The sequence below is a fragment of the Sus scrofa genome, chromosome 1 (genome assembly GCF_000003025.6).
Source record: "Sus scrofa isolate TJ Tabasco breed Duroc chromosome 1, Sscrofa11.1, whole genome shotgun sequence".
NCBI classification, from domain to species: Eukaryota; Metazoa; Chordata; class Mammalia; order Artiodactyla; family Suidae; genus Sus; species Sus scrofa.
Genome location: NC_010443.5, coordinates 166,161,306 through 166,179,481, shown reverse-complemented (window position 1 = coordinate 166,179,481; position 18,176 = coordinate 166,161,306). Strand labels below are relative to the sequence as shown.

Below are 18,176 nucleotides of genomic sequence, written 5' to 3'. Positions count from 1 at the left end.
TAAAAATACGTATGAACTCGGAATAGAGGCAAGTTTACAAGCAAGATAAAAACTTAGTACCTATAAAAACTACTACATTTAAAGTCAAATAACAAACTGTGACATATGACAGAGAAAATTGCCTTAAACTTCCAAGGAATTCCTAACACCTAGCAAGAAAAAGACTACAACCCAAAAGCAAACAAAAGGAATACAAAATGTCAGTAAATATCTGTCAAGTCCATTCATAATTAAGGAACACATATCAAAACTATGAGATAATATTTTCCATTAATCATCTTGGCCAAAACTAAATGACTAGATAACATTGATGCCCACAGGAATGCAGGGAGGTGGAAGGGAACTGGATCACCTGTCAAGGTTCTTAATACTTGGTCACTAAACCAGACATTCCAGGGCTAGCAATGAATTTGTTCTTCTGAATACAATTTATAAGTGTGTTCACTGAAGCAGTATTTGGAATATCAATAAACTGAAATCTGAAAATCCCATAGTAAGCCTTGATTAAATAAATGTTAAATCCATCCTGGAGCTCCTGCTGTGGCACAACAGGATCCGAAGCCTCTTGGGAGTGCTGGGATGTGGGTTCAATCCCCAGCTTGTCACAGTGGGTTAAGCTGGCGTTACCACAGCTGCAACTTAGGTCTTGACTATAGCTCAGATCTGATCCCTGGCCCAGCAGCTCCATGTGTCCTGGAGCAGCCAAAAAAAAGTACTTCTGTAGAATTAAATGCTACAAAATCGTTTCTTTAAAAAATCTATACAGGTAGTTCCCGTCGTGGCTCCACAGTAAAGAACCCAACCAGTATCCATGAGGATGCGGGTTAGAGCCCTGGCCTTGCTCAGTGGGTTAAGGATCCGGCATTGCTGTGAGCTGGGGTGTAAGTCGCAGACACGGCTCGGATCTGGGGTTGCTGTGGCTCTGGCGTAAGTCGGCAGTTACAGCTCCAATTAAACCCCTAGCCTGGGAACCTCCAACATGCTGTGAGTGCGGCCCTAAAAAACAAAAAAAATCAATACATACCACAATGAAACAAAAAATCCAAGATACATTAAATGAAAAAGACAAGATGCAGAATTGTGTAGGAAAGGTAAAAGTCTATTTGCATTTTTTAAAAAACGAAAAGAAAAAAAGTACATATACACACACAAAAATCCTGGGAAGCTACTCAAAAAACTAGTGAGTGCCCTCTCAAGAGTCCAGGTGGGAGACAAGAAAAGGAAACTTTAAAAAAAAAACACACATATATATATATATTTGAAGTTTTCTTTACTGTCTGAATTTTTTCCCCAGGCACATGTATATATAACCTTGACAACTTTTTAAAAATGAATTCAACAGAAGATCATCTCAACTAAAGCACACTGAACAATAAAGACACACACTTCAAGGTAGTTTTTTTTTCCAAACATTTACTGAACACAAACACCAATTTTTCCTTTTACACAGCAATATTGTTAGTTTCAAATTAGCTGGGCTATTAGGACTGTCAGTTATCATGAAATTAAAAATAGTCAAACTCAAATAGAAAATGTCATGCAATATATAAATCACTAACAGACCTCTGGTTGCAGTCAGCAAGTTTACTATGTTTATTAAAGTCACATAAATGGTTTGACAAAAGTGCACAATAGAATGACATCACTGGTTTGTTATAAATCACAGTGAATTACTAGAATACAACAATGTATGTCCTCTATATGGAAGATTGCAGGATAGGGTGAATATTATAGAGGATCTTTCAACACGTTACGCCAGTCAGATTTTACTCCTCAGCCATGTATCTCTGAAAAGATTGGTTAGCAAAGCCGAGGGGTTTTTTTTTTTTTTGTCCCCCTCATTTTTTTCTCCCCTATCAATTACTAAGCAACAACAACAAAAAAGGCCATGCACAAATTTTACAACACCTGATTTTAAAAAGATACAAAACCTTGTTCACGTGATCACTTGGCAAAGCTTGCATCTTCATTCCTTCATTTTTCTGATTAGGCCACTCATCACATGACTCACCCCTAAATGAAAAGCTGTTAATAATTGAGCAATTCGCACCCCTGCACATAATCAAGATAACACTCCCCATAACCATCGAGTCAGTGTCCCTTCCCTACACGTTAACACAAATGAACACACCACAAACCTAGGACTAAAGACCACATTTACTTTATAGCTTTAAAAATTAATATATCTATCACCACTATCCATGTAGTATTTATTTCAGATCCCACATTTGGGGGAAAAGATACTGTACAACCCAGCCCATCTGAGGATTTGGGCAAGTCTGCCAGGAATGTATGAGAAAGCCCAGCAATGTGCCATACACATTAGGAGCCCTCTACTTTCCAAAAAGGTATCCAGAGCAGGGCTGTGCATTTTCAGAGTAGGAGTGAACACACAGCTTAAAATCTTATGGACTAATAACTTTTCATAGAGCAAAACGCAGAGTTTGGTTTTAACTCATTTTAATGTTATAGTATAGTCAGGAAAATGGAGTAGTCATCTGTACATTGATATATCTGGCTAGCCTGAAAAGGAACATTTAAGATTTTTACAGAAAAGTCTACCATAAAAACAGGTCCTTTAAACTTTTACCCATCCACTCTCTGTTCAATCACTGGCTGCTTCTAAAACCAGCAAACTGTAATCCAAAGTCCAACAACTCAATCCTTACCCCGCCCCACTCCCCAAATAAGAAATGCTTCTGCTTGAATAATCCAAAGTGGCCTTATCCCTAAAGTAGCTGCCTCAACTGAGGAGACCTATAACAGGATATTGTTCCCTTGGGATTTTGATTTTCAAAAACACTTGCCAAATACAGAGTTGATACTTATGGAGCTGCTGCCCACAAATTATATTTTACTTCAACCAGTGCTATCATACCTAAGTTTCTCATAATTACCAGTTATGAATCAACTATTCGTGTAATGAAATAAAACCCTTCCCAGAAGCAAGACCAAAGCTTGCCTTTTGGTTTGTTTGTCTGAAGGTCCCACAGCACAGAACCTGAAGGTACTTAGACCGTGGCCTACTAGAGCAATCCAAGGTAGACTGAAAACTAAAGTGTCCAAATTCTTAGGTCAAAAAACTTCCCCTTCTTTAGCAGTTGAAGGGATGGATTTGATGCCCATTCCTTACCTAAACTCAAGAGTTCAATTTTACCAACTCTGAAGTACAAAACCCACCCAGATTTCACATGGTTTGCCCAGGCATTCATCCACCCAGGCCTCTAGTTCAACCAAATTTATATGACAATTACTGAGCAAGACCAAGAAGTTTTGACTGAATCTGTAATGTTATCAAGGAAGACTTATCCAAAGCATAATTCTACTAATAATAAATATAAAAATGACAAAAGTGGCTAGAAAGTGGCAATAGCCTAGTGCTCTCAGAGATGAGATACACAACTATCACCTTGCTTACCTATTTTCCTTAAAAACAAAACAAAATAAGTTTGGAAGGGTTTGGCTAAACATATCTTAAAATAATTCTACCAAAAAACAAACAAACAAACAAACAAAAAAACAGGCATGTAGATCACTTGTTTCAAGAATGGTTTTATACAGGTGTTTCACAATACATATTTGGATTTATTTTACAAGACAAAATTAGATCCTTAGCAATATAGTGTACAATGTACTGCTATACTATAGTTTTTTTAAAAAAAATGTCAGTTACCATTCATTAGCAGAGTTCATAGTCTATTCCACTGTCTTCAAATTCTTTCTCCAACTCTGTCAGCATTTTAATCAGCAGTTTTAATCTCTCCAGCATTCAGTCTTCCTGTCTCAAAAACTGTGTCATTAAGTTTTGATGTCTGAATATGTACAGATAATCATTATCCTCATTTTATAAATATCTAAAATAGTTCTGGTCCTGGGTAGCCAAAGAGATGAAATGGTTTTTAAAACATGCAACATAATCTGATATTTTAAGTTTTGATATTATGTTTAAAAAGAATATACATTAAGAATGGAACCATGTAAATACCAAGTATCATAGCCATTCCTCAGACTGTCAAAAAAGCAGGCCTTGAAGTCTAAAAAATACAAGATCTGATCTGAGCTGTGAAAAAGGTGTGATTCACTCACCTGGAAAATGTGCATTTCCTCTTTCAGATCATGAGAGTTGCCAAGAATCAAGGCCAGTAATTTTCAACTTAGGTCTGACTCAAACCATCCAAAAAACCTTCCTTGTAAAAATCTCAGGTTAGAAACACAAATATATTACCATGACAGAACTCACCATCAAAACACTCCTAAGGCAAGAAGACACGCAGAGTATAACTACAACAGTAAAAGTATCTTGCATTCTTGGGGGGAGAAGTTTTTAAAGTCCCTCCATCCATTCCCTCCCACCCTTCAAAGTATTTCATTTCATGGGGTTTCTCTATTTTATTTAAGGCCCTAGGTGCTGATTTTGGCTTGGTCATTATGTTCTATACTGTCCAACTGCAAACTTTTTCTTACACTTCACAAAGCAATAGCCATACATAAAATGTTAACTGAAACTTTACAAGTTTTGTTTGTTTATATCTGATGTTGTTACATCTTTATAGTGCTTTTCATTAAAGAAAAAAAGCTGCAGGTGTTCACTTACAGTACCATGCACTATGAGTAGCTAAGGCATTCATTTGGCACTAGAGAGAAAAATACAGATATAGCTAATTTTATTTATCATTTTTAACATCAATAGAAATAGCTGTGTACCTTTACTTGAATTTCTGTGATGCTTAAAAGATAATCACGGAATATTCTTTTAGTCTGACAGTTAAAGTGTTGCCATTAAAAATAAACCAAAAAACATTAAGACCTCCATATAGCCTGTCAGAAAAAGTAACATTTTGTGGTTGCAAAATGTGCTGCCCTCAAACAGAAGTATCTTTCAAAATGTCATTGGGAATTATTTTCATCATCAAAAACATTGAACTTCCTATACCACACTAGTGGTTTTTCTACTTATTATCACAGACTGAAGTGAAAACATTAAAAATATCCAGTTCCTCTTCATCTGTCATAAACACCATCTTAGGGAGGCACAAATAATGCCCTCTGGAAAAGTAGTTTCCAATTTTAAAAGATACCACATAGGAGGAAAGGGCAAAGGGGACAAAAATAGAATGTATAACTACTTGTTTCATAAGAAAACAAAGCATTCATAATTTTTACATGTCTGTGAGCTGACTCAAATGCAGGCTGTTACAATTTAGATTAATTACATTAAAACTGAGATTTCCACAAATTTTAGAATCCAAGCCTAAAAGCAAATAGTCCATTAATAGTCTCTGAAAAGTTGCTTTAAGAATACTACTATTTTGTATGTATCACCCAGCATAATTCAACAATTTCAATGGATTTAACTTTATAAATTTGTAACTATTATTAAGTGAGCACATTTTTTCAGATTAATCTGCAGCTATACTTTTTAAAACCCTCCTGATGTTCTAATGTGTTGTTATCACTTCACATAAATAATGGAAGAGTGAAAACTACCTATAGCAGTTTGGCATGTGCAGAACATCTGGATAATCTATTACTTTTAGTTGCTTTTCTTCATGAAATCCTCAGAACTGCTGCAAAGGATAACATGCTGACACAGGCTTAACAGAAATACTTTTGTAGGCAGTTTTTAAAAAAAAAAAAAACAAAACATTATCAACTTCAAATCATAAATGTCCTTTGTTACATAAACAAAATATTTTATATCCATTCCTCAAAAAAAAAAGTTAAGTGACCAATATCCAAACACATTAAATTATAGTTACACCTAAACAATGTGGCTTTGTTTAAAGTATATTTGAAATCAATTACCATATGAGGCAAGAAGACCACATACAAAACTAAGGAAGGCTGGGTAGGGAGGAAGAGTAGTGGAAAGAAAAGTAGAATTTATGAACACATAATTCTATTGTCTGTGATTAAAGTCCTTTACTTTTTAGCACCACATTAAACGATTTTACATATCCAGTCACTTAATGAAATCCAACAAACTCTTCAAGAGTTCTGGGGATCTGGTCTTGGTAGTTAATGTCATTAGCCCGAACTGCCCGGGCAGCCAGGCACTTGAGACTCATCTTCATTTGAGTTTTAAGTAGTATTTCTGACACCCCAGTTGTACTTTTGTCTAGTGGAGTCTTATTCTGCTTATTTGTCATGTCGGTGTGAGCGCCAGCTTCAACTAGACTAATGATGATAGAGTGCAAGGTCAAAAAGTCACTGATGGGCCTGTTGTACTGAACGATAATGTGAAGGGCACTGTTCCCTTCATTGTCCACAGCATTCACCTCAGCACCACAGTCCAGCAGGAGCTTCGTGACAAGCGCGTTTGGAAAGCTGCAGACGTCATTGGTGTGGAAATCATCAACAGGGGTGTTTGAGTTAACAGCTAGATGCAGCAAGGTGAAACCTTCACGAGTTCTGGGATCGAGGTGAATCAGGTTGTAGATCTGCTTGTTAATTTTGCACTGATCTTCTTCACTGCACTGGGTTTTGGTGGAGATGCACACCAAATACAGAAAGGTATAGAGATTACATTCATAATTGTCCATCGCATTGTGGACATCAGCATCTGGAATATTTTTTACTCTGTTCATACTTTGCTCTATTTCCAAAACACTGCATCTCAAAACACATTCTATGTCTGGGGCCTTCACGGTTTCATTCAAATGTATCATCTGTGAAAACACTTGGGCAAATCGAAGAAGATCCTTATGGGTATTCCTGTTACCTTTCTGTCTGAGGTGCAGGGCATGAAGCCACAACTTGATGCACTGTTCGAATTCCATGTTATCTGCATAAACAGCTCCCCTGTAAATGATAGGATGGGAAACATCAATGTTGTCGGCACCTAAAATCCGTTCCCGAACTATGAGGCCTTCCATATGAAGAGCATCTCTGTCTTGCCGAATGGATTCCAGTTCCTGAGGATTTCTACATTCAGTTCTATTCCCATAAGCATGAATTGGTGGAAGAACCTCTTTCTCTAGAATGTTATCACCATCTTGAAACCTCTCCAGCATAGCTAAATATAAATAGTGGTATGTCTTCATGATGTCATAGTTCTCACGGTCATTTGCAAAGGAGGCACCCAAGAGCTCCAAAGCTTCAATCCGACTCCTCCGGTCACAGTCAGCATGAGAGAGCAACAGTTCGACGACATCAGCTTTACAGCTTTCAGCTGCTACTTTTAATGGCGTCATCCCATGGCCATTCACTACTATAGCAGCACGCCATTTTATCAGCTCTTTCACAATATCTATGTGCCCAGCTTCAGCTGCAAAGTGCAACGCTGTAGCTCCACAATGTGCTTTAGCATTCGGATCAGCACGTTGTTCTAAAAGGTATCTGACCACGTCAGTGTGTCCCTTATATGCTGCAATCATTAGGCAGGTGTTGTCATATTTGTTGGCAATGCTGATGTTGGCATTATTTTCAACCAAGTATTTCACAATGTCCAATCTACCATCAAAGCATGCTGCCCGCAGGGGGGTCGAGTTAGTTACTGTGGTATGGTTCACATTGGCTCCATGACTGACTAGAAGCTTAACAACTTCAAAATGTCCTGCTCCTGCTGCACACCAAAGAGCAGTGGCGCCGTCAATGACATACCTGTTCATGAAGAGAACACAGTTAGAAAATGGAGGTCACCTGCCCTAACACAAATTTAAAGGATGTATTCATTTATTTTCTGACCGAAACCTCAATCTACAGAAACACTAGTAAAACATTAGCTTGGGTGAAAATAAAATCAGGTAATTTAAGTAAAGCACTTTGCATAGTACTTGTACGAGCACAGTAAACGTTAGCTATTACTACTAAAGTATAAAAACCTAAAGAAAGGAAGAATAACTGACTTTCTACTAGCAAAAGCAAATAAATTTCAGAAAACAAAGAGGAGATGTATGCGGATTCGCTGGCTCCTAGGAGCACAGCATGTTCTTCCTTCCCAGCACCCTCTAGGTACCATAGTTTCTCTAATACATTAGCAAGAAAGCCACCCCAATCTCTGCAATAACACTGTGTTAGACACTGTTTTGGGAAGAAAAGCATTCAGGCAGATAACCCCGATTAACAGCACCATCTATCACTTCTGCTGAAAATAAAAGACCCACTTTATAAACATTCAAGCAATTACTTCTTCGGTTCCAAATAATGGTGAAAAATCTTATAGGTAACATTCACGGTAACAACTACCTATTGGGTTACCTATGGGGGAGAGTATAGGATTGACTCTGAAAAGGCTTAAAGCAACTAGAAATGTCCTATATTTTGATCTGTGTAGTGACTACATGGATGAATATTTAGGGAAAAAAACTTATCAAACCTCACACAAAAGATCTGTGCTTTTCACTGTAATGGAAGTCATGACTTAAAATAAATTTGGGTGTTCCCATAGTGGCTCAGTGGTAACAAACCTGACTAGTATCCATGACCACATGAGTTTGGTTTGATCCCCGGCCTCACTCACTGGGTATACTACTGGAATGGAATACTACTCAGCCATGAAAAATGCCACCTGCAACAACATGGATGGACCTAGAGAGTATTATACTAAGTTAAGGTAGTCAGAAAGAGAAAGACAAATATCATATGTTATTACTTATATGTGTAATCTATAATATGACACAAATGAACCTATCTACAAAAGAGAAACAGACTCATGGATAAGGAGAACAGACTTGTGGTTGCCAAGGGTGGGGAGGAATGGAGTGGAAGGTTGAGGTTAACAGATAGAAGCTATAATACATGGAGGGGATAAACAATAAGATCCTACTGTGCAGCACAGAGAACTGTATTTAATGTCTTATAATAAATCATAATGGAAGAGATACTTAAAAAGAATGCATATATATATATATGTGTGTGTGTGTGTGTGTGTGAATGAATTGCTTTGCTGTACAGCAGAAATTAATACAACACTGCAAATCAAATATACTTCAATAAAAACTTTTTAAAGTACAGGTAGAAAGTGCAGTCTTTTTAATAAATAGTGAGGAAGCAGCAACTAGATACCTGCTTGGAAAAAAATTAACCTTGACTCTATGCACAAATATTTGAGAAGTGGCATAAACCTATAATGTGGAAAGCAAAATAATAAAAACCTTCTTTAAAAAAGAAAATGGAGGAGTTGCCATCGTGGCTCAGCAGAAATGAATCCGACTGGGAACCATGAGGTTTCGGGTTCAATCCCTGGCCTCTCTCAGTGGGTTAAGGATCTGGCATTGACATGAGCTGTGGTGTAGGCTGCAGAGGTGGCTCAGATCTGTGGTTGCTGTGCCTGTGGTATAGGCCGGCAGCTGTAGTTCCGATTGGCCCCCTAGCCTGGGAACCTCCATATGCCACAGGTGTGGCCCTAAAAAGCAGGAAAAAAAAGAAAAGAAAACCTTCATGATCTTGTGGTTGATGATTTCTCAAACATAATGCAAAAAAAAAAAAAAAAAGCACTAGCCATAAAAGAAAAAACCTGATTAGACTTCATTAAAATTTAAAACTTCAGAGTTTCCATCATGGCTCAGCAGTAACAAATCCGACTAGTATCCATAAGATTCAATTCCTGATCTTGCCCAGTGGGTTAAGGATCCAGCACTGCCATGAGCTATGGTACAGGTTGCAGATGCAGCTGGGATCCTGAGTTGCTGTGACATAGGCGGGCTGCTACAGCTCTGATTCAACCCCTAGCCTGGGAACCTCCATATGCTGCAGGCGTGGCCCTAAGAAGACCAAAAAACAAAAAAACAAAAAAACCCTCTTTTCATCAATAGACAGTGTGAAGAAAGCAAACAGGCATTCCACTCACTGGGAGAAGACATTTGCAATAGATATATTTGACAAATGTCTAAAAAGGCAAACATCCCAATTAAAAAATGGGTGAAAAGACTGAACAAGTATACTTCAAAAGTAGATACTGAAATAACCAATAAACATATGAAAAGATGTTCAAGATAATTACCAGGGAAATACAAATTAAAACCAGGAGTTCCCAATATACATTCAGTAGAATAGCTGAAATAATAACACTGAGATGACAATATAAAGTATTGGCCAGGATGTAGAGCAACTCAAACTCTCATTGATAGAGTGGGAATGTAATTTGGTTCAACCACTTTGGAGGTTGACTGATAATAACTAAAGTTAAACGTACACTAACGTTATGACCCAGCAGTTCCGCCCCTTGATGTATATACCAAAGAGAAATAAATGCAAATGTCCGCCAGAAGACATATACAAAAATGTTCATTCATAGCAACTTAGTTCATTATAGTCTAACACTAGAAACGACCAACAGGATAAATAAACTGCCATATATTCATGTAATGGAATACTACAAAGCATAAAAATAATAAACCACTGATACATGTGATTCCATGGATGAAGCTCATAGATACTATGTTAAGCAAAAAGAAGTGAGACAGAAAAGAGTACCCTACATGACTCCATTGATAGAAAGTTCAAATACAAGCAAAACTAATCTATGGTGATAAAAGTCAAAATAATCATTACTTTTGGTGGCGGAGAACTGACTGAGAAAGGGCACAAGGGAAACTTTCACAGTGACATAAATATTCTGCATATTAATCTAGAAGGTGATTACATGGATGTAAACTATTAATATTTTTTAACACTGTACACTTAAGATTTATGCACTTTATTAGATGTGACCTTAACTAATTAAAAATACATATTTCTATATCCAATTTAATTAAAGTTAATTTACATAATTGAAAAACAAAAACAAAAGAGACACAAATCCATTTAAAGAAAAAGGTTAAGGAGTTCCCTGGTAGCCCAGTGGGTTAAGGATCCAGTGTTGTCACTGCTGTGGCTTGGGGCATGGCAAAAAAAAAAAAAAAAAAAAAAAAGTTTAGATAAATACAGATAGCTAATAAATACTTTCAATATGCTAAGCACTGTGTTACATGCTTAATATGCAGTATATCTCATTTAATTCTCATAATCTTCTCCCAATAATCCTAAAATAGATATTATGCCCATTTTACAGATATATAACTAAAAGGCTTACATGAGCCTATTCAAATACAAATACTTTTGTGTTCAAAAAATACAAAAGTACTTTGAAAACTACATAATGCATCATATGCAAAGAAACAGTATGTCATTGCTCAAACATGTTTCAATTTAAAAAGCTTTTTTTCAGGGAGTTCCCACTGCCACACAGTGGAAATGAATCCGATTAGTATCATGAGGATGCAGGTTCAATCCCTGGCCTCATTCAGTGGTTTAAGGATCCGCATTGCCGTGAGCTGTCATGTAGGTAGTGGACCAGCTTGGATCCCGAGTTACTGTGGCTGTGGTGTAGGTCCACAGGTGTAGCTCCAATTTGACCCCTAGCCTGGGAACTTCCATACACCACAGGTACAACCCTAAAGAGCAAACAAACAAAAAAAAAAAAGCTTTTTTTCAAACTGCTTATTAATATAATCTATTAAGAAATCATTATGGAATTAATATACAGTTACATTTACATAGTTACAATATTTCCTTATACTCTTTAAAAATATAAAATTGTTACATACCAGGTACATGAACCTAAACTAAATAAAGACTGAAGAAATGTTACATTAAAATAGACATTCACATACATTATCTTTAACTCTTGCAATAACTATACAAGATAAATAGGACCCCCATTTCAAGATGGGGGAGAAAAGAGCAAAAAATGATTAAAGTTTTTTCTGGCCTCATTTACCAGAATTAATGACATAAGAGTAAAAATTAAATTAGAAGTATATACTTCACTTGTTTTTTTAATAATCATTTCATACTTTTCCTGGTATAATCTAATAATGTCCATTTTCCCTACAGTAATGTGACAGGAGCCTAAAAAAGTTTCAATTATCTATTTTTATTGAGGCAATTAAATTTTCAACAGTTTATGATAAAAATATTCACTGTAAAATGTGTTATAAAATGACTCGTCCTTCATATACATTAGCCTTAGTGATTTTTAAATTTCTATATCCAAACAAAAACATTAAAAAGATTAAAGGAATTTATAATCCTAACATCTATGACATTTCCATCCATAAAATACAGCTAAAATAGCCAAATACTGTCGCAAAACAAAATATCAAACACATTTATAACAAAAAATGAAGATAAAATAAATAAAAATATAATTGAATTAATGCAATATTTACTTAATGCCTATGGGGGAAGCACTATAAAACAATGACCTTTCTAGACTCAGTTTAAAAATCACAATGCAAATTCTCTATTAGGTATTTCACCTTAAAAATCAAGAAACTTTAATCTGATATTCACCTTTCTAAACAAAATGTATGCATCAGATGATGGAAACGTCTCCCAATGAAAGATAACATTTCTGATCACAAAACTAAACTCATCTATTTCCTGGTTCAATCTGAAATAAAAATGTCTGGTTCAAGCATTTTAAATGGAAATAATTCATAAAATGTAAATGACCAGCCCTTTAATCAAAGTCTCTAAAGTCATTTATTAGATCATATGTACTTCCTTGAAATATATACTGGAAATAGCTTTTCAAATGATGCTGTGCCCCTATGCCTTTCCTCTACCTGGACATTTACTAAAAGTATTAGTACTAGAACTGACTTTGGGACCGCTCAAGAAAATCCTCAGAATTCCCAGAGGTCCTGCTCTCCTTTGCATCCATGTCAGCAAACCTCTTCTCACACAAGAGTGAAGAATTCCCAACAAACCCTGACACAGAGCAATCAGACCCTTAGAACTCTAGCCAGCACAACATTCCATGGTCACATGACACCTCCCCTTTGTTCTGTTCCATTTCTCTAACATTTTTAAAGCTTCCCATTCTCCATTTAAAGGTTCTGCTTTCATTCCCTTTTATGTGACTCTTCTTATCCATTCATCTATGTCAATTTTAGTCTTTACACAGTTAGCCATAAATAAAATAATCTCAAATATTATCCTAAAGATATGACAAGGACTCAAATATCAGCATGAGGCTTAATCTAGGTGGGTGGTCCCTTCCCCTTGAGGCTCTATTAGAAATCCACTTTAGTTTTCTAAGGTATTACAGAAGTTTTTAGGCAGAATATAGACTTTAAAAAATAAGTTATTGCTTTTAATGTCTCTGTGTGTCTCTCTCTCTTAAACACATATACACACACAGTGTGCCATATCAAACCCACAATTACACAGATACTGTAGCTTAGGATCAAGCTAACAAATGAGTCCTCTTTTTTTTAATATTAGGCAAAGAGCAAGATGGTACACAATTTGGCAAAAAAAGCGTGAAGATGGTACATAAATTACTGAAAATTAGAAAACACTAATGCACCTAGCACACAGAGAACCTTTTTATCCCTATCTGGCCATGGGTCTCAGGTACCAATGGAATCTAAAGAAAGGGGTTTGGCTAAGTACCTCTAAAATTCCAGTCCCCAAGGAGTGAGTGAGCTTCACATTATTAACACCTCACTCAGACTAACATTTTCACAGTGTCTAGAATGAATGTAAAGTGAAATCATGACATTTGCAAATAACACTCTCCACATCTATTTCTGAAATGCCTAAATAACTGGAACAAACTGCAAAATTACCTCACAGAGTGGTGTGAGTGGGAAGAAAGGTGGCCATAAATTTCAATTCTTCTTCTCTGTTAATTAATTTGTAAGCTCCTCGAAAGTAGAAACTTTACATTTTTTCTATATCTTTTTACTATATCCATAGTATTTGAGTGGCACAGGGCTAGGCCATCACAGGCATTTAATAAATTACAAAACAGAAACAAAAAACTAAACTCCTTTGACAAAGCGGCTAATAAATTCATAATTGCAAAAATCTATAAACAAAAGACTGAAGAAGGCTTAGACAAAATCTCAAATGATAAAAATGTTTGCAATTACAGTCTCATCAGTCTGACTTGATATTTTACACAAAGATCATCAAAATCTGGCCTCTAGCTCACTACAGTCTCTCGCAATCTCTTTCTTAATTCAAGGGCTTGAATCCCTCCCTGCAATTGCACTGAAACACTTGTCATTACAAATACACCCTACTGCTGCCCCTCTTCTCCACTTTCCACTATCCTTTTAAGACTGAGCTCACGCATCACCTCAGCTGTGAAGTCTTCCCTGATTCTCCCAGGTGAAGCTGAGCACCTCCTCTTCCTGTCCACTTCCGTTCGGAGTCCAAAAGATTTCTGTAATCCTGAATGACATGCCATCTGCAATTACTCATTTCATCCATTTCTCACCCCCCTCCCTCACCAGACTGTCTTCCTCCGCAGTAAGAACAGTGTGTTATTCATCTCTGCATACCTAATCCCTACCATGGAATGTGGCACATGGTAGGTGTTCAAAATACGTTTGCTTATTGAACCTCCCAATTTCACTGCCCAGTGCAGAATACTGGGCAAGGTAAACCAATATACCTGCTCAATGCTACATTTCTAGTCATTTCAGGTTCTCTTCAATTGCCACCACAAAATACCTTTCCCTTTGATGGTTAAGAAAGGAAAGCAAAGCCTTTCCAAATGTTTTAGGAAACTATTTTTTCTTGCCACTATTCTCCCCTCATCAGAACAGGACTCAGCAAGCTCCTTAGCAGTCGTGTTCCCAAGCAGCTCTTACTGCAGATTCATATTTCAATGGATGCTTGTGCCTATACAATGGGAATGGTGCTGGAAGTTCAGGGGTCATTCTGCTTCACTCCTCTGGGTATAGTAAAGGCTGTGGGAATGCAGGGAGTTACAGAAAGAACACAGAAGCAGTAAGGAAAAACAAACAAGAATCAGGTTGCCATCTCTGGTTAACATGAAAAAGACCATCTCCTTAATGTCTGGAAAGGTGGTACCAGAGATTAACCACCACCCAGGGGCTATCATTTCAGTAAAATGTAATACTCTGAACTATTTCCCTCTCATCTAAAACAGAAGAAAAACTCTTATTATTTTAACCTACAAAAAGGATCAATCACAATCCAACAATGCCGTAGTCATCTTCAAGAAGAATTATTTTTTTAATCAGGTTTTAACCAAACAGTTTTCAATCACCAAAATTAAAAATATATATTTTATGTTTGGACCACATCTACCTCAAAAGAAGAAAAATCCTAGAATAGCTTATATCCTGCCACAAGTCAACAAAAACAAATGCAATCAATGAAGCAAAATTTTCATGCAGTTGTAATCTGTAAAACAGGTTACAATCATCCAGCACAGAAAAGATAATGTCAAACCTGACAATTCTGTACTCAACATTATCATGCCCCAAAATATGTACAATTAAACCTAAAAGGCAAGTTTTAACTGTAACAATATGAATTTTTGAACCCCCCTCCCACCTGGAATAACAGTAAATTATCAAGCTTCCCCACAACATCACAAGATAACACCTATGAAACAACGGCATCATTCCTCCTACACCAGGTCCAGTGCCATTTTCAAAGCCAACATATCTACCCCCAGCAATGTGAGAATCAGAATCATGTCTTGGGATGTCTGGCTGCATGACAATCCCTCAAGAGCTGATGGTGATGCTAGTTCTAGAGGCGTATTTTGACATGAAGCTTCCGCAACCCGCTAAGGACTTTATCGGACACTCAAAGGAGTAAAAATTGGGTGACCAAATAATTCCACAGAGGTCTTCAATGTTAGCTGATGACCTCGTTAATTTCTGACCTCGGTTTCAACCCCGGTACTGATAATGGGAAAACCTGAAAGGGCAGCAACTTCCCCCATACTGCTTGTTCACAGACCATCTAGTAAGGAATACAGAATGCCTATTAGGTATCAAGACAGAGGGTGTGGCTAGTTACCTATGGAGGGAATAATGGGTAGGGGCCAATGAGGATGAGCAGCAAAACATGGGATGGAGTACTAGCCTTAGAAGACGAAGTGGGCATTAATGGGGCAGGTCAGGAGGTACAAAATGGGAGAAGTGCTACCTCCATGAAGAAAGAGAGAGGGAGCGGAGGACCCATGAGTCATGGGTCCGAGCGCGATAGAGACGAGGCTGGGACTAGAATATACCTACCCGTCGAAGCGGACGGTGCCAGTCTGCTGAGTCTGCACCCGGTAATGTTCTAACAGCAAGCGCACCACTTTTGCGTGTCCATTGCGAGCCGCGATGATGAGGGGCGTGGAGCGCTGCCCTCCCTGCTGGCTGACATAGCCAAGCAGATAGCGGATGTCGCTTTCAGACCGGTTGAGAAGCAAGGCGGCCAGAGTCAGCACCTTGCCCTCGCTGGCCGCCTTGTATACATAGCCAGCCAGGCCCTCCATGGCCGCCGCCAACTCCAATACCCGTTTGGTCGCCACCGCTGCTGCTGCCTTGCGCCCCCGGAGGCCGCGTTCGCCAGCGCTTCAAACCTGGGCCCTCACAGCCCATTCAACAGGGCGCCGCCGCCGCCGCCGCCGCCGCCGCCGCCGCCGCCGCCGCCGCCGCCGCCGCCGCCGCCGCCGCACCCAGGCAGCAGTGCGGCCGGTGGAGGGTGGAGACGCAGAGGTGGCCCAATGCCGCCAGGGGCACGTCCGCGATTCAGCCCGGGCACTGAGGAGGGCTGTCAGGGCCGCCCCCAAAGCCCTAGGCGCCGGCCCCGGGCCGAGGGGATCTCCATGGCGGCCGCCGCCCCGGGCCTCAGGCCGGACCCCTCCTTCCTGCGGGCTGCGACAGGCGCGTGCCCGAGCTACGGGTCGCCAGCGAGGTCCCAAGAGGCCCGCGCGTGCCCCAGATGGCGAATGATGGCAGCGTCTCACCCAACCCGGACCGCCGGGCCTAAGGCCTGAAACTGCTTCTGCCTCCGCTCTCCGTCCTCCCCAGCTGGAGGAATCCCGCAGGCCCTAGCCCACTGGAGCTCAGAAGCGCTAGACGCTGATGATGGCCTGGAAGTCCGCGCCTGGCGAGACCCCCGGAGCGAGGCTGAACGCTCGGGCGGCAGCAGCCCCTGGGCTCGGAACCGGGAGGAAGGCGGGCCTCCGCAGATAAGGACGGGAGGGGGAGGGTGCGAGCGGGGGACGATTAAGTGGGGTGTCTCTTACAAAGCCGACCGGCCGGCAAACCAGACCCGATGAAGAAAGGTTCTGCTGCGCGAAGGTGGCCCAAACCCATTTCGGCCCTGAATGTCCTCATTGCCCTTGACTCCTGGAGCTTCCAACTCACCCCCACTAGGCCCTGGAGGTACTTGGCCAGTGAGTGGGACAGAGGGCGCCGAACCGTTACTACCGGTGGGCTAGGGAGGCGCTCTCCGTTTTACCACAGACCTTGTGGGACCCCTCACAGCCCCTGATTGGGGGCCCAGGGAGGGGGATTCGCGCAGCCGGCAGGGTCCATTTTAGGAACAGGGTGGCGACTCTGAGCCCCCGAAATGTGGGAGGGCTTGGAGGACCGGCACCAAGCCCTGAAAAGAGACTAGAAGTCAGCATGTCTGCTCTGGAAAGGAGGATTGAGTGTGTGAGAAAGGTGGGGGGAGATAGGGAACTGTGGAAAGAGGCGAGATACCCTGGGAAGGAAGGCGAGGGCTGTGCTCAGACAGACAGGACTCCAATCCTGAGCCTGACAGAAACTCCGGGTTTCTCCCAGACCTCTCAAGATTCTTAGGATTTGAAAAGATCATTTATCCAACGAATATTAGAGATCTACTTTGTTCCAGGCGCGGCTTGGCACTAGGGGTTGGGTGATAGGCCACAGAGACACAGTGCCCCTTCAGGGACTGTTGTTGAAGGGAAAACCGACAATAAACAAGTAAATAATAGACAAGACTGGTTGAGTTCATATCATTAGCATTTGCTAGGAAGCAAAAGAAACAGAGTGGGGGGTGGGTGAAGGGCGGAGCTAATTTAGCTAGGGTGCTCAGAGACCTCCCACAGGTGAGGGGAGCTGGGGGTATTCTAGGCAGAAGGAATATCTGTTACAAATCTGAGGAGGAACAGTCTTGGTGGGTTCAGAAACGAGGGTCAGGGTGGCCACTGCAGAGTGAGCTATAGAAGTAATAGGAGATGAAATCTGCTGGGTGCAAGTCATGTTAGGGCCCAATAACCCATAAAAGTGTTTAAAATCTCCTCAAGTGTGGTGGGGACATTTGAGGAGGTTTTTTGTTTGTTTGTTTTTAATGGCGGCACCCGGGGGCATATGGAAGTTCCCAGGCCAGAGGTCAAATCAGAGCTGTAGCTGCTGGTCTACACCACAGCCACAGCAACTTGGGATCTGAGCCAGGTC

The 18,176-nt window shown here is 39.9% G+C and overlaps 1 protein-coding gene across 1 annotated transcript; it reads right to left on the bottom strand.

Annotated features, from left to right (window-relative positions):
* On the bottom strand, window positions 1,396-17,934 carry FEM1B (fem-1 homolog B). The gene is made up of 2 exons (XM_003121751.4): window positions 15,996-17,934; window positions 1,396-7,602 (listed from the first exon to the last, which is right to left on the bottom strand). Exons 1-2 carry the CDS (start codon window positions 16,241-16,243, stop codon window positions 5,967-5,969), a joined length of 1,884 nt encoding a protein of 627 aa, XP_003121799.1. The 5' UTR covers window positions 16,244-17,934; the 3' UTR covers window positions 1,396-5,966.

Coding starts and splice junctions, on each gene's coding strand:
- FEM1B (XM_003121751.4), bottom strand. CDS start 16,243: ATGGAGGGCCTGGCTGGCTATGTATACAAGGCGGCCAGCGAGGGCAAG. Junction 7,603..15,995: donor GGCACCGTCCGCTTCGACGG/GTAGGTATATTC, acceptor CTTCATGAACAG/GTATGTCATTGACGGCGCCA.